This window comes from Ostrea edulis, chromosome 3 (genome assembly GCF_947568905.1).
Source record: "Ostrea edulis chromosome 3, xbOstEdul1.1, whole genome shotgun sequence".
In the NCBI taxonomy this organism is placed as follows: domain Eukaryota; kingdom Metazoa; phylum Mollusca; class Bivalvia; order Ostreida; family Ostreidae; genus Ostrea; species Ostrea edulis.
In genome coordinates this window covers 69,352,988-69,380,742 of record NC_079166.1, presented here as the reverse complement: position 1 = coordinate 69,380,742, position 27,755 = coordinate 69,352,988, and the positions used below count along the sequence as shown (strand labels likewise).

The window sequence follows — 27,755 nt, the reverse complement described above, 5'->3', positions numbered from 1 at the left end:
AATAATATATATATTTCATTTTTAAAATAAAGTATCAGAAAAAAGTAAATATATGATTCCGTGCAGATTTAACAAAATATCAAATTAATAAAACTATGACTCTTTAGAGGGATGGCCTCCACGTGGCAAGAGCTGGGCATACTTTACATGTTTAATTAACTTACGGCTGACAACCCCAATATCAATTTTATTGATCTTTCCACGATATTGTATATGAATTACAATTACACTGAATTTAATCGTCTAACATTGCTTTTAGATAGTAATAATAATAATAATAATAATAATAATAATAATAAATTAGTCTTTAGATGAACTCGGATTTAATGTTTTCATATCAGTCCGATTCTCTCATTAGTATCTCATTTAACTGCGATGTCCCGAGAAAAAAAGGATATAAAAACCCGTTAAATGTATTGATTAGTGAGATTATTTCAAATAACCAGATAAAATAGCCTATTATGATTATCAATTGGACACAATATTTAAAGATTATAAGTGCTTTGTACTTAAACAAGGCAAAAACAAAAACCGGAAATGCATTTCTTCGTAAAATCTTCGGGACTACCTTTACACCCTGAAGAAAAAATAAAAGCCATTTATTAAATAATTAGGCAATTTCCACACACCAAATTCACAATGAAGACTCTTGGTGATCGTCTTAAAACACATTCAGTAAGATAATTGAAGAAAAACTAACGTATAACGATAAATCGGCAAACATCAATATCGGACATCGCGGGACATATGTCCCGGGACATATGTCCCGGACTACATTTACACCCACCCACCTGAAACTGCCTTATTTTTTGTACTTGGGTTAAATTCATAACGACAAACTCTTATATTCGTCTCTCATTTAGATTTTTTTTAACAAAAGCTCAAATGAACCTTTCGGCATTCACAGTGGATAATCCTGACCCTTTGTACTTCAAAATTAAATTTCTGATATAGTAAGAAAGTCTCCTTCCACTATATATATATATATATATATATATATATATATATATATATATATAATGGATACATATATGAAATAAATTCATAAAAGAGTGTTCAAATAGTGAACAATAATGTATCCAACTTTATCCGGAGCAATATATTTGCTCAAAACAGTATTTATTAGAGTGCTTCCGAATTAGCGCATACTCAAAACTAATATCCGCAAAAGATAGCGGCAAAATTGCATTATATACGACTGCTTAGTGGAGAAAATGTAAACAAAGGTATGTATGCATGATTTTACCTAGAAATGATATGTCTTGAAACTTTTCACATGAGAATTGATAGAGATTAGAGGCCTAATCTGTGCAAGGTTCGTTGTTCATTAACTTAAGCGCCAGGCTAATTATTGTACACCGTATTTTTGTAAACTGATTCAAAGGTCATCCCATTTGTTTACGCACGGTTTTATTTGGTCATCATACAAACTAGGTTTAGTAAATGTGAGTTTTTTCTCTCGTGTAATTATCGTACTGTTGTCTGTTTAATCATTTATTCTCTTAAAGATTCTCCTTTCAAGTTCCAAAAGTTTTTTCTTTGCAATTTCCCTATTATCAAAGAGCAAGTTGATTGTATGCGCTCGCATGGCCACGGCAAACGACAGGCGCAATTCATTTGCCGTAATTGCGTGTGTGATAGTTCCCAATAAGAGAGAGAGAGAGAGAGAGATAGAGAGAGAGAGAGAGAGAGAGAGAGAGAGAGGTGGTAACTATTGAATACCTAGTATGAAATCTAAACAGCAATACTTTATTAGATGGAAATGAAAACATTCTAAACCAGTTTCATCCCAGGTGTCACATTCAACATTACATGATATCAGTGATGAAAAGAGTAGAACATGCAACACCTATGTAAAGAACAGAAGTTTTAATCTCAGAATTGTGCAAGCTTTTCTTTCACTGGAAATTGCATGCATGTTGACATTGTGCTTAGATGTCATTTGATTACATTACGATGTATTGTTTCACCACCAAATAGATTACTTTTAATTTCTGATTTTTACAGATACTATGACTGAAGGTTCTCATTTCAATAGTTAAAACAGATTGATGTGCTTCCTTATCAAAGTGAAAGTAAATCTACGTTACTCTTTGACTGTTATATTGATACAATCCACATAGACAATGTATGATTATATATATGTATGAATGTTTGAACCATTTCAATGATTAACTGAATCAGCTAATGAATTTTTCATACACTACACTGCTCGATTTTCACTCGGTAGGGTGTGCTGACCTCAACAGTTTTAAAAGACTCATGGGCTTCTTGTCGTTTTAAAACCAATGCAGGAAGCCATTACGGAGCATACATGTGTCTGCTGCAACTCTTGTTTGAGTTCATTTAGATTTTGTAGAGTTCTTCGTGACTCTGGCCTCCAGTGTGCTTACAAGTGGAAAGAGATTGTAGAGAAAATGAAAGTAGCCAATGGCTGGTTTTTCTTTATGGTCATTAAATGAAGTATTCAGACATACAGACTCTGAAGCATACTACCTGTACTACACCCAATGAAGTGTCCCATTCTGGACTATAATTGTTCTGTTCACACACAAAACCATTCTGTTCAAACTGTTCAGCATTCTTATTCCAGCCTAAATTTTAACAAAGTCAAAAACTGGAGACCAACACTTTGAGGTTAAAATTACAAAAGATTCTCATGTGGATACCATGCGGTATTCATCAGGATCTAAAAGTATAAAATTGAAGAAATAAACAGATTACCACACGTCTGAGAGTACTGTGTTCCATTCTAAGGCTAAAGTATTCTTTTTCCAGACCAATGAATGTGTTCTTTTCTTATCTAAAACCATAAAGTTCTTGAAAAACTGTTCATTCTAATCTTTGGAACCATTCATTCCCACATCTGCACATGTGCAGTGATTTAGGACTCACCTAGCGACTGTGTGGGATTGCATCAGTGTGTATAAGTAGCGCTTTAGGAGCATAACAAAGCTTCCTTTCTAGGGAAGTCGTTGTGGCCGTGTGGACTTACGCACTGGTTTGACAATCTTGCTAGGCGGTGGGTGCCGTACGTCGCTGGTTCGACCCCGGGCTGGGGCGAAAATTTTCAGTACCTAGTTGTGATTATTTAGTGCTTTATATATATATATATATATATATATATATATATATATATATCAACATGGTGCTTGGTTGGCATGGAAGAAGACAAAACAGTTTTGTTCAAGAAAGGAAGAACATTTTTTCTACTACTAGATTGGTCACAAGGGGGTCTGAAAACAAGTAAAATTTCTGATTACATTCTGAATTTAAGTGCTTTTTTTTTTAAAGAACTTTTAAGTTGATATTGAATTGATATGTATTGATAAAATATATATGGAAACTTATGAATTATTTACTTGCTGTAACCTTCAATGTTGTCTTGAAGCAAAGTTATGAATTGAGAAGGTAAGAGTTGCTAGAGCAATGTTGTACTACTATGAGGATGATTATGAGTGGACACAGAGGCCTCACGTCAGGTGAAATGGCTTCCTTGATGACCCTCTCTGCATTTCCTAGTGTCAAAACAGGGCACATTTGAGAATGTGTACTCTTCTAGTGGCAAAACAGGGTTTATTTAGCCATTCCTTACCAAACTGTTCACCGTGCCACTGGTGTAATAGTCAGCTTTAGGGTCTTGTGTTTACCTTTGTTGTAATGAATTTAAAATTAATGGGAAAACTTTATGAATTACTTATTATTACTGAATTAATGTCCCATAGAGAAACAACTCAGTTCAGTGACTTTTTAAGGTCCATTTCAGGTCCGAATATCGGCCCTTTCCCCTCCCAAAATTTACCAATGTTTTCCCCAATTTAACATGCTCTTTTCACAACAATAAAAACTGGTGAAAAACGTATTTGTTAAAATATAAGTTCAATGTGAATAGTTTATGTTCGACATGACAAAGACGTATCAATTTTATGTGATTTAGAAAGAATATTTAGTCGAAAATTTAACAGCTTCAAGAAAAGAGTGTCAAATAAAAGAAGAATGACATCAATTTGTTTTTGAATTCTTGTTTGATATGATATATTTAGAATGTTTACAATAATGACTAGGTTTTCCCAATTTCATCAAAACGTTGACAATTTCTCCCAATTCGCAAGCCACAGTTCTAACTTTTGAAAAATGTTGAAAAAAATCACTGCAGTTACTCTTTCATGAGTCCTTTGGGAATCCTCACCAAAAGTGGACTGCAATTTGCATTAAAAGAAAAACTGGGATGTATACAAGATATACCTTAAAATACCATGCTTTACAAAAATAAAGCATAACAGAGAGAATGTATGTTAATGTATCATTATTTATTAAGCAAATGTAAAAGGAAATATATAATATATATCTCTGTAAAAATTGTCAAACAGGAAGAAAATGATTAGAAAAGTTTCTGGTTGTCAGATGTGAGAATATCTGAACCATAGTACACATCATGTAATGCCCTGTGAATATGCATTGGAATATGTCATGATCACCACTGCTTACATTCAATCAAAGTTTCCTTTTCTCGGAGACATAAATTTTACCTGTATTTTAGTTTAACACCTTGGAGAGGATGGAAGAGGAACATTCTGTAGATATATATGCAGATTTGGTGGATGAAAAGATAAATACTGATGCACAAGTACTTGGCACTGGCACCACAAAGGTAAAGTAATATGGTATCATCAGAAACTCTTAAATTCAATTGAAGTGTAGAGTTCTGAAAATGAGTGGGGGATCCTGAATTTTGCAATTTCAGTAGCCAACATGGCTACTAAAGTTATTGAACTTATTTGTAACCATAGTAACCTTACAGGTACTCAGTATGGACCAGCTTGCAAACAAGTTGTTTACTATAAATGTATCGAATGCCATCTTTTATTGAACCATTGTGAGATATCATACAGCTGAGAAGAACAGGAAGTTTTTAATAGCAAACACATTTACTGTGGTTTCCTCAGGCAGCAAATTTAGAGGTTACGTTAATCAAAAAGCACATTTGATTAGCATTATCTTGGAAAGCTCTTTTTTTTCATGTCCGTTGATCCCTGATACTAGTGACATGAGGCAATGCAATTCTTGAATTATTAAATGGAATAGTGAACCATCTTCTACCATATTCTCATTTCATTTTATATGAGACATGCTATTTGAAATTGATTTGAATAAGGTAATCAATTTTTTTCAGCAATAGTGATTACTCATCCCATTATGGTTTGCTGTGGGGTTTTTTTTTGGGGGGGGGGTCCCATTTGAGAATTTTTCAGTCATATGTAATAGAGATGTCACCAGCTGTAGGTGAAGTGCCACAAATTTTTACCTGTGCATGACACTCCAGAGTAGTGAGGGATTGTTTTGTGTCAGTGCATACTATGTCACAGGCCTCGACTTGTAATGGTTTTATCAAAACGATCTGCGGGTCCCGTGAGGATCCGAATTAGAAGAAGTCCTCAGTACCCCTTACTTTTCGTAAGAGGCAACTAAATGGGGTGGTCCTTTGGATGAGGCCACAAAAACGGAGGCCCTGTATAACAGCAGGTATGGCACAATAAAGTTCCCTCTATGCCCAAAGGCTGTTAGTGCTGAGCATACACTTAAATTTTGCAGCCTTTCACTGGCAATGGTGACACCTCCATATGAGTGAAAAATTCTCAAGAGGGATGTTAAACAATATAAACCAAACCCAAAGATCAGCGAGTTTCACATCAATGCCAGGCACTTTGTGAAGGAACAGCCGCTACCAAAGATAAAGGTTAGGGTTTGATGCAGAGCTGGGATCAAACCTGGGCCTCTTGTTTATTAAGCAAACACCCCAATCACCAGGCTAACCTGACTGGTCCAGTTTAGAACAACTTCATAACAGGACTAGTTGCTCTGTGATATCAGCAATTATAATTTGAAAGAACATCACCCCTCCCCACAAAAAAATGTATGGGTTTTTATGAAAAGTACAAAGTTTTCTAGTAGTCTCATGAGAAGAGGATAGTATTGTAATGATTCTTCTTCACTCACTCAGGAACCATCTGCTGTGGGCAGTGTAGACGATGCCAGTAGATTAACCACCTTTGACCTGTACGATGACTTGATAACCGATGAGGGTTTGCAACATCAAGCATCACTCAAGGAGGTACGTATATACATCTTACTTACTGTTACAGTATGATCTGACAACTCGGGAAGATGTCTAATGTTTTAACCCATTAAGTCGGTGAAACAAAAGACATATGTGTTACCTTATCTGTTCAAATGGGTTGTTGTTGATTATTTTTCTGAGCATATTGAGAAGCTTTGCAAATCTTTTCTTATGTATTCAAATTTTCCTTTCCATAATCAATGGAGTTTTCAACCAAATTGACAAGGCCTTTTGGGGAAAGAAGGTATTTAAATTTATTCAATTAAAGGGTCACATTGGATCCTCTTATCAATTTTGAAAAAAGGATAGGGTTATTTAGCTCTCTCAAATATCATTAAAGTCGTTATCAGCGAATGTACTTTGATTCTTTAAAGTCTCAATTTTAAGTGCCCACCATAAATTTACCTTGATTAAGATACAATGAAGAAAACATATCCCAAATCCATCAAATAAAAGACCATAGCTCAGGCCTTGATTGACAGATTCAACCAAGCATGTCAACTGGGCATCCAAGATCAGATGTGTTGATAGCAACTGGCTGCAAGTGGATCAACCCTTTGATACTCAACAAAAATAATTCTGTGTTTTTATACTAATGAGTCGATAATTACCTGAACTAAGTGTTTGAACAATTAAATGCTGTCAGTTAAATCATATCCCAAACAAATTGTAAAAAAAAATCACTGTACAACTTTCCTAAGTTAAATAAGTGGAGACTCAAGGTGCAACAGTATATTTGCTAAATAATGATTTGGATCCTGAAGGAGAACAAGAACTGCCCACATTAGCAGCACCAGCTTCTGTGCCATCGTCGGAAACCCATGGTCGGTCGCTCTATGATTACCTACCGTGGGTCACAAGGACGATATTTTCGCATAACTCATTAAAATACTTGATCTTGCGTGACTTATCGAGGACCAATGGGAATTGCTGTAAATATTCCCGGTACTCAATGTGTCAGCTGTAATGGCGGCGCCCATGAAAGTGTGTGTTTTGTTGTGTCACTATCAAAGATATATAGATGAAAACTCCAGATTTTACACCCAAAATGGCTGATTATTTTAACGAATACTTCACTTTCACATGTGCCCCCTCCCTTTCGGAAATCCTGGAGCCGCCTCTGGTATGTTTATTATCATCACTGCTTCATGGCACATGAATAAAATCGGTCATGCATGATACAATTTGAAAATTAGATCTATGCAAATTTTAATTAAGTTATGGTCTTACAATCCCGTTCACATGTCATTTTGTAATCAGCGTAGGTGAGACATCAATTGTGTTTACACGAGAGAGAGGTGTTTTAGATCAAAGGTCACAATTACTGACTGAAATTGTGCCAACAACACAAATAAAACAAATTACAGCAGTACTTAATACGCAAGTAAGTTTAACATACCTATAGAAACTGATGATATACCAAGTCTGTTAAAAAAACAAACACACAATGCTCCCGTATGATGGAACTACGAACTCGTGCTGGACATGTAGACCTGTACAAACGCTTGGTAACACTGGCTTTTTCCTCCCCTGTCTTTATAGATCTCCACTTCAATAATGCAGATAAAGCATCTTGCTGAAATTTTTGTAACTTGTCCAACTTAAACTTAGTCAAAATCTTGGCTTTGAAAAGCATGTTTTTCTATGCTACCGAGGACTGGAAATAAGGGGCTTTTTCATTGGTTGAATATCGCAATAAGGAATGGTAAAGCGACCAATCACAGATAGAAGCCGAGACGCACCTTCCAGCGAAAATACTGGCCTTGTGACCCACGGTAGGTAATTGTCTAGAGTGACCGACCGTGGGTTTCCGACAATGCTTCTGTGCCAACCTCAAGCATCATTTAACTGAATGCCCGGATTGCCTCTGTCAACCATGCAGTTTTGCTGAGAATAACATACAGTCCTGGTGGCCCAATAAAATAAAATTGGTATCCTGCAAGAAATGATGGCTAACAATCAGGGTCATAATGCAAACAAGTTGTTTTCAAGAGTTGTTTTTTGTTGTTGTTCCAATGAGTTACCTCTCTTTGCTCTCAATTGTTCCTGTCATTTATCAGTATGACTTTTTCCTTCATTTATAACTCAAGAGGTTGTTTTAGTTAACTGATTGTAACTTGTTTACGTTATTTCACAAGTGTCAACCCACCTTGCTTCATATTGTGTGCATCACAGGTTTTCATTGGTGCACCAAGACCTAAACAAATGTTTAGCAAACTGGCCACTTCTCTAAGCTAGCTGTTTTTGTTTCAGTCTGGCATTTAGCTGGTTTACAGAAGTTTAACTCTATTGATCTTCATAATCAATGATTAAGAAATCTACATAAATAATAAATTATTAGGTTGGTATACATACTGGTACCTTGATAGATTTTGATAATTTGTTATTTTAGTGGAGTGAGAAATACCAGACAGCATTGAATACCATAAGTGACTTAGAGAGGCAGTTAGAAGTAACGAAGAAACAGCAGACATTCTACAGCGAGAAGTGCCAAACACTAGAAAAGAACATTTCACTGCTGTATGTCACAGCTAAGGCGGAGTTAGGGAGGAAAGATGCCCAAATTGAGGAATTCAGGTACCTATGTAATGTTTTTTTTTGTTTCTAGCTGAGCTGAAAGCTTAAGTGAGATTTTCTGATCACCATACATGCCAACTTTTAAAAATCCCCATGGGGGATTTTGCGCGCGACGACCTTTTTTCAAAGCTCAAAATTCACGACATTTTAGCATGAAAATAAATATTTGTCCTTTCAAATAAAATATCAATCAAATCATTGTTAATGTATCATATATTAACACAACATCAAATGTGTTTGACCATTAACTATATAAAAAAAACTCTGAAAGATATACATTAATATTTTATTAAAATCATCTATTCAGCAAAAAATCTTCTCCAACAAGTCACATACATAATATCAAATAATATTTAAGGTTGCATCCTTTTACACCATACAATAAACATTGGCTGGTCTATATATCAAAATTTAAATTAAAGCACATGCATTTAGGTACGACTGCAAAGGTGATCTTGCTTGTCTGTAAACATGGGCTTGCAGAGACTGGTGGAATAATCTGCATTGCAACCAAAAAAGGAGTGATCTGCCCTGCTATGAAGTTTGCGAACAAAACCTTTGCACCCATGACATCTGAAATAATTACCAGGAAAAAAAACCCACATCAAAATATTCCGTTTTACTTGTAAATTAAGGCTACTTGCTAAATAAAAAATTCAGTACAGACTTGTGCGAATTATGCATCACAAAGTATATTTAATGAATACTACACTATATAGACTATATAACACATCGCTATAGACGGATAGATTTGGATAGCCTATATTATTATAGTTGGAAAAAATATATACTTGACGTACCTTATTGCAAATTTTGGATGCTGTCAGCGAGAGGCGGAATGTCCGATTGTTTGGTGGTGACACTAGCATCGTTGTCATTCACGTTTGTGTAAAGGATAGGTCAATTTGAAATCCGTCTTCCCGATTAATTACTATCAAAACATGCTTCGTACTGTCCAATAAACACCCCGACACAGGCAGACCAACCCGACACCATGCGACACAGGTAAACAGCAATGGCTGACTATTGTCCCGATTTCTGATTGGCCAGTTCAGAAATGACGCGGGATTTCCAATTCTGGTCACGAGATTTCAAAATTATCCCACTTTCAAACTCGTTTTCAATCGTGAAATCGGAAATTTTGGTCGGAAAAAATTTCAAATCGGGATTTTAGGGTAATTTTGCTTTCCCGATCGGGAAAGCGGGACCGGAGGGTAAAATCGGGAAGATCCCGCCTAAATCGGGAAAGTTGGCATGTATGGATCACCTGTTGTCAGTCATCTGGTGACCCATGAGCCTCTTGTCTTATTACCTCTTGTCCAGTATCTGCCTATCTGTCTGTATAGTTTTCAAATTTTCAACTTCTTCTCAAGAACCAGTGGGCCTATTTCAATCAAACTTGGCACAAAGTATCTTTGGGTGCAGGGGTCTTCAAAGGCGAAATAAGAAAAGCTAAATGATGATGGAGTCAAATAAAAATCTTGTTCTCAAGAACCACTGAGCACGGAAAAGTTAAAATGTACGTGATATCCTCCTGCCATAGAGTAGATAAGAGTTCATTCAAATTGTTGCCCCTGGGGGTAGGAGGGGCCAGAATAGAGGATCAAAGTTTTACATTAGAAGAAATAGGTAAAATTTAAAAAAAATCCTCTCAAGAACCACTAGGTCAGAAAAGTTGAAATTCCAATGAAAAATTTCTTACATAGAGTAGATTTAAGTTTGTTAAAATCATGGTTCCCAGGAGTAGAGTGGGACCACAATGTTTCACATGTAGATTTACAGGAAAAGTCTTCTCAACAAGAATTACTGTCCATGAGAAGTTGAAATTTTGATGACATTTTTGATAGAATAGATGTAGTTTTACTCAGTTACTGAGTTTACTCAAGTGACCAATTGCAATTGGTCAGCGTCTGTCATGCATCATCCATCGTGCGTTAACAATTGAACATTTTCAACTTCATCTTGATAACTACCATTCCAATTCTTTTCAAATTGGTATGGGCATCTTTGGGACAAGGGAGGCATGGATTATAAATTTCAGGACTCCATGGAGCTTAGGGGCAGGGCAAAAACTCTTAAAAATTGACCAATTTTTCTAATTTTTCATGAAGTAAAAACTGGGCTACATATTCATATGTAAGGGGGGGGGGGGGGGGGGGGTTGTTGTTGTTGTCAGCAGCCGATATTTTTTTGGATGGGTAAAAACTGGGCTACATATTCAATGATACAATCAGATCCTGTCATTACATTCCTTATTTTGTTACAATGAAATTTAACGTAATACTAGGGGCAAAATTATTTAAAACTAGCTTCTGAAAATACATGTACATTTAAGAATTGTATATGTTCTCCATATATACTTCATAGAGGGATAGGGGAGTGAATATGTCTTTTTGTTTTTCCTTGTTTAAAAGACTATGCCAATTTATAGCTTATTTTAATATCCATATTTATTATATACCCATCAATCTTTCGTTTTTTGATATTGTGGATTTCACAGTGTGTGATCCGATTTTCCGGATCACCACACACTGTGGTTTTCTGATTCCGTATCAGTATCCTTTGAAACTGATGATGTCACAATGCATCAACGCAAAGTTTTTGTGGAAATATTGACCGCATCACAAACAAAACTGCATACACAAAATAGAATTTCACAGTATGTCTGTTTTTAATAATTTGGATTTACATTTATTATCATAAAAATGTGGATTTAAAACGCATAAGGCAGTGATTGGGATCAGCAAATTGTTAAATGTGACAATGGCAGGTTAGGGCTATTCCAGAAATAAATACATGGGGGGGTCGGGAGGCACCTTTTGTATATACCAAGCACCCATAAAAAAAAATAAAAAATTACCCCATGACCCATCAAATTAATAAACTCATTTTACAATGACCCATCTAATAAAAAAAAAAGAACTAACCAGACCCACCACAAAAATATTTTTAAAAATGAAAACGGTACAAACCTCGCGAGGTTTTCGGGACAAACATTCTAGTCAATGACGTGGTAATGCCTGTGCGACATTGTATCACAGTAGTTCTGAAGAAACGATGTCACATCAACAATCAAAGGCATCTATTGGAATGTTGGAAAGATTGGGAGTCCAAACGATGCTATTATCATGAAATGGGTATGGATATGTTTTTCCACGAATCGTTCGTCTTCTAATGGAGTCCGCGCCCGGAGGCCTCTATATCACCATCACACCGACTGATAAATATAACGCATCGGTACCCTCGTATAAATCAACTAAGGTTTGCCTATTTTTATTAGAAAACGGAATACCTATTGGTTTCAAAATATTCCCAAAATCGATGCACTGTAAACTGTAATAATCTACAGAACAGAGCTCGCCGCCATCACGTCCAAAGGGACCCTATTAAACGCGCCTCTAATTTGAAGAGTGCCATAATGGAAAGTTATGCGCTGCAAAGAGCGACAACTCGAATAGTTCTATGTTACTTTCGATTTCGAAAGCAGCATTTCGAAAGCACGTTTTCAATTTTCCCTCCGACGTTTTGTAACCAACACGACAAGAGCGACAATAAAAATATTCTGAAAACTCAACACCCACGTGGCACAAAATAAAACAATAGAAACTACCGATTACCCATAATAAATATTTTATTAACAATCCCACCACGGACCAATTAAAATATGAAAAAATACGACCACCCACACAAAAAAATATCATTTGCCGCCCGACCCCCCCCCATTTGATCATTTCTGGAACAGCCCTTACCAGATAGTGTCAATGTGACATTTCTAAAATGAATACGCCTTACTAAAAAAATTTATGCGACATGTTAAAATGATGAGTCCGAGAGATCAGTAAATTATAATCTAAACACTACTGACAGATTGTATTGCCATAGGTAACTTTAGTTATATTATTTGTGTCAAATTTACGTTTTGCCAAAGTTAGGATTCTCGTCGTGTAGTGATTGTCTGTTTTGACGTTTCCGCACCATCGTCTCCTTCTGCTCCAACAGTGTCTACTGCCAGTACTGGCTTATCATTCAGGCGAAAATTAAAGAAAGTTTGCCCTTTGTCAGGCTTAATAATTTTTTTGTGGCATCTCCAGTCCGTGCACATTAAAATTGCAATTTAACGGTGTTAACCAATCAGATAACTTTATACTGTTTGATTGGACACTGAGGAAATGTAAGTCATACTTGTGCTTAAAAGAACGTAAAGTTGTACCATAACAAAAGCATTGATTAAGTGGGGGATCAGCTCAAAAGTTGAAAAGTTCATAAAATTTACGGAGTCAGTGGGGAAAAGCTCAAACTAGGTATATCAATGATATGCGCCACAATGACGCAGTGTTTGAATATTCTATGTGCCATTTTTTAATTTAATGCGACTATGGCGTAGGGCACATGCTTATCCCAATCACTGATGAGGGGGTATATGATAAATTTATCATTACTACAGTAATTTGATCCGAAGAGTTGGATCACGTCTTGTTGACAGGGGCGACCATCGGATCAAACTTGCGTCTTGTGTGATCTAATGATCCATGTCTGTCAACTCGACATAATCCGACTCTTCGGATCAAGTTAGTATAGTAATAGTATATGTTTCTTGATGTTCTTATCCTCCCTGATTAGGCCACTTAGATGTGTTTTCTTGCATTGTATGTAAACTTTTGAACATTTTCATGATCTTTTCTGGAACAGCTTAACCAATATCAACCTATAGAATATCTATGAGTCAAGGAGAACAAAAATTTTGAATTTTATGTACGCCTTAGGAGAGTTGGAAAAACCATTAAAATTAACGTAATCTTTAAAAATCTTTACTCCTGGAAATCAAGCAGTCAAACTATTGACATGGTTATACAGTGATTTTTTTGGGGCCAAAATGCCACCGATATTCGGCTGTTTCCCCTCACTAAAATTAGCTAATTTTCCCAATTATATATGTTTTTCCCAATTTCAAATCTAGGGAAATTAGGCCATTTAAAAAAATAGGTTACCGTATATTGCTGACAAAGAGGAAATACGTTTTTTTCTTCAGTTTTATTCTCCAAACCACTGCACATGCAAAGGGTTTTGTAAAGAATATGTAAAACAATAGAGGCATCCATATAATCAGATATGCAGCGAAGTATATAGTTTCCAGATACACATTAAGCCAATATTGTTGACAATTTAGTTTGACCGCCAATATTTGTAGGGTCAGGCTAATAACAGGAAGTGGCCAACAGTATGGGATTTTACTAAAATCCGAAAAATACAAGCAGGAGAGACATTCTGGAAACTTGATTATTAATATAATATTTACAAGATTATGGGTACAAATGCTGGTGAATTAATAATTTATTATTGTGTCGCCTGCGTTTCACGCAGTGGCGACATATAGGGATCACTATCCGTCGTCCTGCGTCGTCGTCTGGCGTCGTCGTCGTCACAAAACATTTCTGTCACAGTTTTCTCAAGAACCACATGGGGCAACTCCCTGATATTTGGCACAGAGCATCAGTGTGGCCAACTGTATTGTGTAAGACATTTTCGAATCTGTCGCTTATCCACTTCCTGTTTGCCGGGACTTAGAATTTTTTACAGCAAAAAAATTTCTGTCACACTTTTCTCAAGAACCACATGGGGCAACTCCCTGATATTTGGCACAGAGCATCAGTGTGGCCAACTGTATTGTGTAAGACATTTTCGAATCTGTCGCTTATCAACTTCCTGTTTCCCGGGACTTAGAATTTTTTACAGCAAAAAATTTTTTGCTGAAGATTTTATTTTATGATTAACTGAAGGACAGTATTTTTATGTACAAAAGGACAGTATTTGTAATTCCCATACTGAAGGACAGTATATGTGATTTCAGAACAGCACTAATTATGATTTTTCTTGAGAAACAGTAAATTGGATATATAAAAAGACAACAAGACTAAGCAGTAAACCCAACAGATAATTACTTATGGTTATTACCATTGTCTTGAAGAGCACAGTAACAGGTTGATACATATTTTCAAACATATGTTTTCATTCAGTCTACATTTAATAAATGTCTTAATTTCAAACAGATTCTCCCACAAATTCCATTGCATAATAATGTCTCATCTTTTAATTTCAATTAAGTTATCATTAAAGAATGTTTAGTAATTCTCAAAACCTTTAAAAGGGGTATTAAACTGACAAAAACCATTTGAATAATTTACTTTTTCAACATTATACGTGATATATTACATATAGAATCAACTAGCAGGCGACACATGTCTTCCGGGGAAGACTTAATACTGCGTTTTCTTTATGAAATTAGACAATAAGTATTTCTTAGAAAAAGTAAATAATATCTATACAAGGTGTGACTTCCAATACATATTTAATGTTAAATAATGATTTATTTAATGATTTTAAATCAGATCTGAAATAAACCTTGTTATTTGATTATTTTATGCATCTTTACCATTTTAATTTACTTTGAATGATTTTTCCCAATTTGAGGAAAATGTCGCTAATTTTTCCCAATTCAAAAGGAGGGGTGGTAGTTTGAAAAACAAAAAAAAATCAATGTTATAATAAATAATGAACTCTACACCAAAACCAAAATTCATGACCCCTGGGGTTCAGGAGTCATGCCCAAGGGTGGAGGTAAGATGGTCATATGTTAAAGCTGTATAACCCGATGTTCATGTATTATTTTTGTTCATAATTACTTTAAAGCAGATTAATTACTTTATAAAGTTATTAACTTTTCCATAATTACATGCTTGAAAAGATCTGTATGTAAAAGAAAACAGTGAGAATATTATTTAGAAAGTAAATATAGTGTGGTACACATATAAATCATCCGGAAAACCTTGGATCTTTCACCCAAAACACAGTGTTTTCGGTGAAAGGCCCGAGGTGTTCCAGATAACGCATAAATTACAGTGTTAGACGTCTATAAATAGACCCACATGCGTCAGGTGAATCCCAACATGATGTATTAACTCAGACGCAACTGTCTAGTTTTAAGGCTGAAAGAGCATAAAACAACGAATTACTAAGAGGTATTTGATATTTTTATTTCTATTAAACTTTTATTTCTATTAAACTTATCCTGTGAGGATCCAGGTTAGAATAAGTCCTCGGTACCCCTTGCTTATCGTAAGAGGCGACTAAATGGGGCAGTCCTTCGGATGAGACTGCAAAAACTGAGGTCCTGTGTCACAGCAGGTGTGGCACGATAAAGATCCCTCCCTGCTCAAAGGCCATAAGCGCCGAGCATAGGCCTAAATTTTGCAGCCCCTCACCGGCAATGGTGACGTCTCCATATGAGTGAAAGACTCTCGAACAGGACGTTAAACAACATACAATCAATCAATCTATTAAACTTATGGTATTGTTGTAACAAAATACACAGCTTTACACAGATAAGACCACCATCTAAAAGTTTAAACTGGTCACGTGACTGTCACTTGAAATGGCAGAGTGACGCGGTTATTTGTAAATATCGATTTAAAATCAAATAATTTTGGTTAAAACAGGTGAAATAATGTATGATATGTCATACAGCTTCATAACTACATACGTGCGATGATTTAATAGCATTTTTACGAGATGGAAAATAAATGTAATTCGGACCATACAGCTTTAAGAAAGCATTATATATTAGATAATCTTCTTTACATTTGGACATCTAAAAGGCAGAATGTTTACTTGCTTATAATGAGATAATCCCTATATATACACACACACACATATATATATATATATATATATAGATAATAGTTACTTTTCGCAATGATCGGTAAAAGTATAGGTAAAAAATAAAAATGAAACACGAAGACGTTTAGTAAAGCTTTAGCGCTTTCATTTCAAATCTTCAGAAGCTTTACATTTAGTAACATAGCGACATTATGTCACAAACAGCGGAACGATAAAATAAACAAATCTAGACGTCATTACATACTGACTGTTGAAACGTATATATATATGTGTGGGGGCTAAGTTGGTCATGTATTCAAAATACAATTTATCTTCATAAATGTTCTTTATTTCTGGACATTAAGAAGGCAAAGTGTTTGCATGATTATGATAGACATTGAGCCATCTACCAAAATTGTGGAAATCATGACCCCAAGGTTCAGGTACCGGGGGCGATGCTAAACAAAACATATACAATATGTATTAAACATGCAATAGGGAATTCTGGAAATGAAGAAGACAAACATTTTGTATGATTTTAGTGAGCAATAAGAAATTTATGATCCCTGGGTTCAGGCACCAGGATGGGGCTTAGTTGATCAGATGTTGAAAACGCAATATATTCTAGAAAGTGGATGAGCCCCTTTTTGAAATTTCATTTCACGATTTGTCCTTTTAGAACTCGAAAAGAAAAGAAAATTGCATTTCACTGTGATGTGATAAAACTTGCTCTCTGATAAAAGAATTCTAAATTATGAATAGTTACATGTATACATATCAATAAAATGGAAAAGTGTTGTTATTTGTTTATTTCTAAATGAGGTTACTCTTTAAATATGTTATAGTATTTTATGTAAAACTTTCAGAAGGGTTTAATAAATTGTAGAAATATTTTTGATCAAATAATCATTGAATACATACTCATCTGAATGTGTATGTGTTTAAGAATGATAGTACAGTGATAATAGTAAGTAATCTGAAACTATTTTTTATTTTTAATAAAAATGAAAATTCCATTGCTTAATGCTTATTCTATATAAACATGTACAAGAGAAAGAAAGTGTAACTCGTGCTCCAGACAACAACAACAAAAAGGGGGAAGGGGGCAAGATAACTCATGTTATAACTCAAGTAAAATAATATTAGGCCACAGTTTTTTAATTTATTGGTTTACGGATTTTAAAAATAAAATTTATGGTCGGTCGGGAGAAATAAAAATAAAAATAAAATAAACATTTTTAATATCTATCGTTGTTTTATTTTCAATAAATCATTAACATTATTTCGTGAATACAAATAAACAAAACATGTATTTTAAAAATATTAGATACAGAATTCTTTAGAGTGACTACTACGTTAATATGAATTTTGAAAAAAAAATGCAATTTCAAATTCAGTGTATAACTATATATACATGTATGTATCTATGTTACACTTTGGTAAAACATAAGCCGAGAATGTATAAGGTCATATCTCTTTGATGTTGTAAAGTATCCAGTATTTATATAATGTTGTTCAGTAATTTTGCTGTATATGCTCAATAAAGATTTTACATTTTCAAATTGTAAATATAAAAGAAAAAAATAATAATATAAGCACTAAATTACAATTGTATGTAGTAATTCCATTTTTAATTTCAGAATGTTTATACCCCGATGAAATAATTTTGAACCCCATTTTCCCCACATATACCTGCCCATGGAATTATCTACCATCTTTTTGAAAGAAATGTTTCTTGTTTTTCATTTTTATTTGATACTCAAATTCTTTCCACCACTACACAAGGTATACTAATTTACGAAAAATATGCATAACTTTCTGAGTTTTATCTGGTCATATTTTTTTTTACAGGCGTTCATTATAATATCAAAAGCACCTAACAATTTCTCACACTGTTAGAACTATTCCCCGTTCGGATTTTTGAAGGCAGAGATGCATGTACATGTATTCAAATACATTTATTATGACATGTACTGCTGTGGTATAAAGTCACTAGTTAGAATAATCTGTGTCTCGGTACAGGCCCTCACCACACTCAAACCGGGTCCGTAGGACAATATCACTTTAACGATAGAACATCCAATCTAGTAAAGTTGCTAACAACTGTACCTTCCTCTCATCTTTAAACACCCAAATAGCACTGCATTTTGTGTTATGTTAGCAGCAAGAATACCGCCAATTGTATGAGAAATATTTATTTCCATAAATTCCTTTTTAGCTCTTCTGAGCCAAAGGCTCAAAGAGCTAATGCTATGGCCATTTGTGCGGTGTGCGGTGTGTGTAAACTTTTTAGAAAAAGGGCTATAACTCAAGAACCCCTTGGCCAATTTTTTTCAAATTTGTTACAGGGTATCATTGGCCCAAGGGCTTTCATACATACTAAATAGAGGGATGTGACCCTTTAACAAGGGGAGATAATCAGGAAAATACAAACAAAAGTAGTGGTTGCTAAAAAATCTTCTTCTCAAGAACCACTGGGCAGATTATCACCAAACTTACACATAAGGATGAGGATATGTTGTAGATTAAAAATTGTTCAAGGCATTACCCTGGGGCAAAGGGCCTGGTCTCAAGGTCACTTCAAAGTTGACCTAAATTTAAATTTTTTTTAAATTCCTTAAATCTTAGATATTTTAGTCATTATAAGGACTAGGATCATCAAATTTTGACAGTTGATGCATCTTAGGACTTTGTGTCAAGTTGTCTCAAAAGTAGGTCACAGTGACCTACTTTTTGAATTTTACAGGTATTTATTTTAAAATTAATTTTGATGCATATCTTGGACACTTTGAAGCCTATGATCATCAAAACTTGTCAGTTGGTGGATCATGGGACCTTGAAATGCGTCAACTGAAAAATAGGTCACCGTGACCTACTTTCTGAATTTTATGGCTTATCATTTATAGATATATTTTAAGTTGTTATTTCAAATACCGAGAGGTTTAGAATCATCAAATCTTGTAAGTTGATGCATCTTGAGGCCTTGAAACATATTTATAAAAAAGTAGGTCACAGTGACCTACTTTTTGAATTTTGCAGATATTCAAATTTCACATTTTCAATTTTAGATGCATATTTTGGGCACTGTAAAACCTAGGATCATCAAACTTTGTCAGTTGATGCGTCTTCAGTCTTCGGTTTGTGTCGACCAAAAAGTAGGTCACCGTGACCTACTTTTGGTATTTGACAGCTAAATTACTATATTTCAGATACTATTTGACCTACAATCATCAAACTTTGTCAGTTGATGCATCTTGAGTCTTCGGAGTGTATCGACCAAAAAGTAGGTCACTGTGACCTACTTTTGGCATTTGACAGTTATATTTATATATTTCAGTCACTAATTGACCTACAATCATCAAACTTTGACAGTTGATGCATCTTGAATCTACGGAGTGTGTTGACCAAAAAGTAGGTCACCTTGACCTACTTTTGGAATTTGACGGCTATATTTATATATTTCAGATACTATTTGACCTACAGTCATCAAACTTTGTCAGTTGATGGGTCTTGCATGTTCGAAGGGTTTCGACCAAAAAGTAGGTCAACTTGACCTGCTTTTGGAATTGTACACCTATATTTATATATTTCAGATACTATTTGACCTACAGTCATCAAATTTTGTCAGTTGATGCGTCTTGCATGTTCAAAGGGTGTTGACCAAAAAGTAGGTCACCTTGACCTACTTTTGGAATTGGACGGCTATATTTATATAATTCAGATACTATTTGACCTACAGTCATCAAACTTTGTCAGTTGTTGGGTCTTGCATGTTTGAAGGGTGTTGACGAAAAAGTAGGTCACCTTGACCTACTTTTGGAATTTGACGGCTATATTTATATATTTCAGATACTATTTGACCTACAGTCATCAAACTTTGTCAGTTGATGGGTCTTGCATGTTCGGAGTTCGCTGACCAAAAAGTAGGTCACCATGACCTACGATTGGAATTTGACAGCTATATTTCAATATTCAGATACTAATTGGCTTAAAATCATCAAACTTTGTCAGTTGATATTTCTTGGGTTCTCTAAATGTGTAAACCAAAAAGTAGGTCACATTGACCTACTTTTTTTGAATTCTTAGGATTTAACTAAAGATTTAGAATACTAAGAGGCTAAGAATAGAAATGGTGGGGTTGTACAATTTATCAGAAGAGCGATTCTAGGCCCTTGGGCCTCTTGTTTTTTCCATGATGAAATGCCATCTGGCATCTGTTTTGTCGACAAGAACGATATAGGTATCGTTACTGTCATCGTGCGTGGCCATATCTGTTTACATGGTTTTTAAAAATACGGAATAAAGATATTTCGCAAAATGAATAGTGATTACCAAATACAAATCAATACGTTTGCGTTTCACGATTTTCTATTCGTAAAATTGAAAATGCATTTTATTTTTATTTTCGATTTGACATGTTGGGTAAAATCGGCGGAATTAAAAAAAAAGTAGAAATTTGCATTTTATTTTTTTTCCCGATTTCCCAAAAATTAGGGTCGGCGGATCCGTAAACCAAGAAATAAAAAAACTGTGGCCTTAATGTAAAAAAAAAAAACCACTTGCCTGGCTCATCAAACTTTGATTTTTTTTTTGACTGGGAAACTATTATTATTATTTATTTATTTTATTTTTTTGCCTATAAAAAGAGACACATGTAGCAATGATGTCTGTTAAAGTCCATAGGCTTCATGTTCAGTCAAATGTTCAGAACCAACATTTTTATTGCTTCATATTTGATTTGTGATAGCTGAACAGCCATTTCTAAATCTTAATTTCACCATGTTAACCTGACTACCTGATTTGGTCTATGAAGTTCGTAAATCGGAACGGATGTTATAATGTCACAATTGCAAGTATATTTTTTGCATCTCTTGTGACAGGAAATGTTGATAATATTGTACTTTGCAGTGTGGGTAATGATGTTAAACTTTGGGGAAATATTAATCATTCTGTCTATACAACAGGTAAACAATATACCCAGGATTTCCTTTCCCTTAAAGATTATAGGCAAAATCTCTACCTTAGTGACTCATATTCTTTAGTGAAGATATTGTTGAGAATATATTTGATTTGGAACATATAGTTATGTTTTCATAAAATTCATATTTGTAGAAAGGAACTGAGGTCCAGGGATTTTAGATGGAAGCCAGACTGCACCAAATCTCACTTTGTTAATGCTTGGACAGAGGACGAAATTCATACAAGAAGCAATGGGCATAGTACTAAGGCTAGAGAATGTGTTGGAGAAAAACTGTTGAAAGACAAGCATCATAAGGAATCCAAAAACTCTCCCAGGAAAAGGAAACTCTTAAGTTCGTGGGATGATGTTAAAGACAATTCCAAGAAAAGATTAAAGAGAGATGAGTCTACTTCTTCTAAAGGAATTCTCCTACACTCTGAAAAGTCCAGGGATGGATTAATATCGGCTAGAAAACTTGTAGAGAAGAGCTTAAAGGATTTAAGAAACAGAAAATCCAGTGAGTTCAAGAGGTCTTCAAAGGACCATTCAGTATCTGTGATTGAAGGAGACCTTCCTGGGGAAAGTTCTGTGAAAGTTATCTCAAAACTTCAACAGTCTTCTGATCATACTTCTAAACAGAGAAGTAAGTCAGAAAAAGTGAAAGACAATAAGGAAAATATATATCACTCAGAAAGTGACCCAAGTTTCAAAGGTTTAATAGAGAGTCACACAGGGAATCCAAGGGAAAAATCGTCACAAGAACGGGTCTGCTCAACTTCTGAATCATCTTGCAGCAAAGTTGGTCAGTCCACATCTGAAACAAATGATAGATGTACAGAAAAATATCCTTGTAGAGAAAGGGTGGAGAGAAGTAGAAGTGAAAAGGAAAGGGAAAGAAAATACACAGAGAAAAAGCAGTTGGATAAATCTGGGAGACCAAGTCAAGAAGTACATGAATTGGAAAGGAAAGAGAAATACAACAGAAAGTCTTGTGTTGCAGTTTCTAAAATCGATGGAAGGCAATCAAAAAGACATTCAGAAAGAGACTCTCAGAAAAATTCCGAGGCTCTCACAGACTTCACACTTCAGGGACACACAGATACAAAGGCAAAGTATACAGATTTAAGATACAAACTGCAAAGAAAAAATAAACATGGATCGAAATACCATAAGCATGATACATTACCAGACAAAGAAATGAAAGAGGGCCATATAGAGCAACACAATTCCAAAAGATTCAAGCCTGACAGAATCAAATCTAATGAAAAAGAGGAATGTGTATCATTTTCTCTCAGGAACTCTTTATCACCAAAGCAAGATAAATCTCAAGTAGAAGGAGAATCAGACAATATATCAAATTCAAATACTAGTATTGAGGGAGTGTGGTCAGATTTCATCACAGAGAACTCTAAGCATTATCAAGAACCATGCTCCAATAGTGACTTTCAAAACATTTCTAAAGGAAAGGAGTGCGAGACAGAAAACTGTAATGCAGATGATCTACTTCTTGGTTTATTATGGAAAGAAAAGAGACCATTAACGCCAAAACGAAAATGTGAAAAGAAACCTGTAACTCCAAAACAAAGTTATGTACAGAGTGGAAGAGCTGAAGTGTCAGCGGTAACATGTCTTGAAGAAGCAATGGTGAGAGTGAATGAGGAAAAGATTTCGAAATATGCAAAAGCATCAAACAAAGAAAAGGGGGCATTATCAAACATAGGAAGCGATAGTTCAAAGATGGATGATTTCAAAGAGCATGAACGTGATGTTACATCAAGTCTTTTGTCCAAAGTGTCTCAGGGTGAAATTGAAGCTGCAAAAAAGCTCAAAATGTGTCCAAAAAATAAACATTCAAGATCACATCAGTATCCAAATCTTGATCTTTGTAGTGCAGAAGACAATAATCCATTCAATGTGTTTATAGAGGAGTTGATATCAATAGACCATAGAAATGAAAACCCCAATGCAAAATATAACGAAGTTAGTGCCACCACAGACAACATTATTGATCCATTACATGTTACTAAAGATGGAATTAAAGACTGTGAACATTCCAAAGTGAAAATACCAGATGCACAGGATAATAGCGCAAGTTGTTTTGATATAAGAATTCATGTATCTGAGAAAGAAATGAATGATTTGCTTGGCTGTGAATCGAACATGAGTGATAGAATTACAACAGCACAACTGAGTAAAAAGCAAAGTGAAACCCGAAAAAATCAAAAAGAAGTTTCATCAAGGACCAAATCTCAGATTTGTAACATTAAGTCGTCCAACAAGAAAAATGAAAAGAAATCCAATGATGCTGAGAGAAAGCACAGCAAGGGAATGAAACAAGAAAATGAAGCTCCAAAATCAAAGCCAGTGTTGAAGCTTCCACTTGACACAAAACAGGTGTTTTCAGAGAGTATTGTTTTCAAGGAGACTAAAAAGCTGAAGTCTTTGAGTGAAAAAGTGTATGTGTCTGTGAAAGGTACAAAAATAGTACTAAAATCTGAGGCTTTGAGATCAGAAGATAAAAAGCCTTGTCCAAAGAACAGCCTGTCTAAAAAAGAATATGATGCAGATCGGGAATTTCTTAACCAGTTAAAAACAAAATACTCGAAGGAACAATTAAAGAATTGTCAAAAACAAAAATCTGAAATGAAAGACTGTCAAGCTAGTCTTATAAAGGATGACGAGAAGACAAAAGAATCTCCAGAGAAACACAGTACATGTACTGTAGAGAAGTCGGAGCACCAGGACGATTGCAAAGAAGATAAAACTCTACAGAGATGTGCTTCAGAAGATCAAGAACTTTTGCAAGACACAAACAGTTTTTGTGACAATAGTGAAATAGAGATCAAAAACACATCTTATCACTCGGACAACATTGGAAACAGCACAGATAAAACTAACGATGAAGGAACAAATAACGAAGATGATGATCAACAAAAAGGTATTGATTGGAAAGTGAAGATTAAAGAAGCTGGTGTGGAAAGGGGTGCCAGGGATCACATGACTGATCTTATCTTGGAGCAAAATGAAACTTCTGCAAATGGGAATGATTTCAACTGCATTTCTCAGCAAGAATGTAATTCAAGTGAAAAATCCTTCTTAATGAAATCAGGAAGTGGGGGTCAAATGTTAGAGGAACCCATGGAAATAGGAGCAAGAGCCACCCAACCATTACAGCTGGCATCTCAATGTTCGTCAGTGTCAATTGACTTTATACGCAACAGTATCATGAAAAAAATAGAAGAAAAGGAAAAAGTCCCTGGGAATAGCGATGACATGGATTTATTTTCTGTGAATGACCAGACAAATTTTGAACTTGCGGATCCCATTAATGAAAAAATACATTTTCCAGTTAAAGATGTGTCGAAGTTTAAAACCTGTTTATCAAGTAAACCAACTCAGGAAGAACAAGTGCAGTCACCAACAAAATTAACTTCCCCAATAGATGGAGATGGAAAGGGTAAAGTATGTAGGGAACTGCACACAGAAACTGAAAGTATTACAGAGTTTTTTGATGAAAAAAGCCAACTAGATATACGTAATACCATTTCGTTAAGAGCAAAAGATGGAATAAGTGTGAGAAAACAATCCTTTGATAAAGTAAGTGAAGTTGATGAAACTGATGAGAATGTTTGTTCAGTAGTGGAATCTGGGATGGAGGTTGAAGGTATAGAAGTGTCTGACCGAGAAAGTGACTTTAAGGCAACTCTCCAAAATAGTGAATCAGAAGAAGGCGAGGTTCATTCATCAGATAGTGAAAGTGATTACAGAGAGAATGGAAATAAAAAACCCAGGCGGAAATCATCAAGGGATTCCCATTGTCGGAGTGAAAAAGAATCGAGTAAAAGAAAAAATCATTCTTCTAAGCACAGGTCAAATTCCAGCTCAAAAACAAAAGAAAGGAGAGACAAGGAAGTTGATAGACTCCCAAAAAAATCTTCAGAAACTGAAAAATCTTCAAAACCAAAAATGTCAAGGAGAGACACTGAAAGAAAACATGAGGTTAAAGAGGATAAAAGAGACAGGGACTATTTGTCAAGAGAAAAGTCACCCGTTCAGAGCAGTAGTAGAGAAAATAGAACTGTCGAAAGGAGAAAAGTTGGTGATTCGAAACAAATAATTTCACACCGACACAGCAGCTCCAATCGCGGAAGTGAGGAGAGGGATAGACACTCGAGAAGTCGACACAACAGCTCAGAAAGATACGGTAGATCTCACCATGATAACAAAGATGCAAAAATTGACAAACATTCCCGCATACGTCGTGATAATTTGGACAGAAAGACGGACAGACACACCAGCACACATCATGACAGTACAGAATCAAAATCCGTTCACAAAGATTCAAATAGACCACCACGAGACACCCGGAGAAAATCATTTACGAGGAATTGATATTATTTACGAGAAATTCATATCATTTACGAGGAATTCATATCATTTATGAGGAATTGATATAATTAGGTAGAATTTCATAAATGTTGATGATTTGTTATAGTAATTTATGATAAAAAAAGTTATGGAGAATTCCAGTTAATGTTAGGTTATTTTTTCCAAATTATACTTGGTAGGTCCTTTCAGTGTTTGTACATTGAATTATTTGTTATCATAATGTATCTAGAGCATTACTTTGAAATGCAACTCTAATTTACTACATTTAGTAAAGTTGCACTAACTTCACAAATCAGTGATGGTGTATGTTGTTTAGAGATACACATAGTGAGTACAGTACTCTTTATTGACTGATCTAACCTAACCAGATGGAACTTCTTCATTAACTCGATATGTTTTATTTATACATCAGAAACTTTCTATGTTTGTACTGGTTTATACATATATACCGAATGGCAGAATGCATACACGAAAGATAGCAGTTTGTACATTTTGTACCATTAAAGTGGATATATTTTTCACAGAGTCATTTGTACATTAGTATGTGATAAAATGGGGGCGACTTCGTTTCGTATACTGGTTTGCACTGGACCATTCCGTTGCAATCAAACACAGAGTTTCAACTCTCATATGACGCATTGCTACATTTAAACTACCCAAGTAACCCTGCCTTCTGTAAGAGTTAGTGTGCTACATTTTTGTAGCAATATGGCGGTCTTGTAATTATACTGCACGTGTGTCAATTTTCAAAGCATGGCTATGATTAGCTGGAATATTGTACATGGGGGGGGGGATGTTAAAAAAAGAACATTTGAATATTTACCCTAATACAGTAACTGAATATTTACCCTAATACAGTAACAAAGTACGTACTAAGTGCAAACCGAAGTCGCACACAAGTTTAAGGGAGGTAGGTGAAATTTAATAAGATGCAGATTTCACATAGATGGAAAAAGACTAGAAAAAAATTCGATTCGACACATTTGCTCAATAAACTGTCGGTGTTGTAAAAAAAAAAAAAAACACCCAAAAAAAACAAAAAAACAACAACACCCCAACAACTTCTTAATCCTAACAACAGTTTTGTTTCGCAAATTTCACACCTCAATAACCCGGTATTATGAACTTGCGTAGCTTATCCCAGTTTCATGATCCTAGTCATGATCTGTATTACACAGTGCACCAGTGATTGAAAATGAGTGGCCCTAGTGTACAACAACGCAATGTAACATCGGTCTTGCCCAGGGCAAGGTGATAGTTACGACTGCACGGTCTGGGTTTTTGTTTTGACGTTACAATACAAATGATGTCAAAGTGCATTGCGGGTTTGATTGAGGATACTATTTGTGCAACAGAGTATACACACCTGGTTTAATGCATTGTTAACCCCTTGCCCGTTGATGCGAAGCATGATCCCCACCACCACCTTCCAACATACGCAACATACTTCGGAAAATATAGCGTAATATATTCAAATGATAAAAATCGGCGATACCACTTTACTCGCCATGGCGATTAAAAGTTTAACTGCTGTCTGAAAATATGTAATTGTAAGCTTTACATAGAAATGCCCATGGTAAGCTTTATTGCTTCTGGGCGTCTGAATCAATCTTGGTGTATCGTTACCGATGGAATAAAATGGGTAATGGTAAACTATGAAAAGGTGAAGATAACGAACTGTGATCAATGAAAGGTGAAGATAACGAAAAGTGACTCCTATAAGGAATACAAAATTAAGAGTTTGGTAAACATGGACTCCTGGATATATGCCAGAGGTGGAAGTAGGTGCGTAGGAGGACTAAGCATCCCCTGTCGACCAACCACGACTGCCGTGAGCCCTGTCTTAATCAGGTAAACGTTTATCCTTAGTCAAGAACGACCATTTGGTATGAAACACGTCAAACGGCATTTTGACAGGTATTGGCAAACTGGATCATTTTATCGACCGTAGAATTTGCTGAATGTTGAAACCTCTGTAACATCAACATGTTTATCAGTAGCATGTATCGATTTAAAAAAAATTGATCATACGCAAAACAAGCTCTCCTGTATTGGCAG

At 35.2% G+C, this 27,755-nt stretch overlaps 1 protein-coding gene across 1 annotated transcript; it reads left to right on the top strand.

Annotated features, from left to right (window-relative positions):
- Window positions 1–1,122: 1,122 nt before the first annotated feature.
- LOC125673247 (protein split ends-like) lies at window positions 1,123–26,722 on the top strand. Its single transcript, XM_048909722.2, has 5 exons — window positions 1,123–1,226; window positions 4,541–4,651; window positions 6,002–6,112; window positions 8,511–8,695; window positions 21,461–26,722. Exons 2-5 carry the CDS (start codon window positions 4,559–4,561, stop codon window positions 25,698–25,700), a joined length of 4,629 nt encoding a protein of 1,542 aa, XP_048765679.2. The 5' UTR covers window positions 1,123–1,226; window positions 4,541–4,558; the 3' UTR covers window positions 25,701–26,722.
- The last annotated feature ends 1,033 nt before the right edge of the window (window positions 26,723–27,755 follow it).

Coding starts and splice junctions, on each gene's coding strand:
- LOC125673247 (XM_048909722.2), top strand. CDS start 4,559: ATGGAAGAGGAACATTCTGTAGATATATATGCAGATTTGGTGGATGAA. Junction 4,652..6,001: donor TTGGCACTGGCACCACAAAG/GTAAAGTAATAT, acceptor TCACTCACTCAG/GAACCATCTGCTGTGGGCAG. Junction 8,696..21,460: donor GCCCAAATTGAGGAATTCAG/GTACCTATGTAA, acceptor TCATATTTGTAG/AAAGGAACTGAGGTCCAGGG.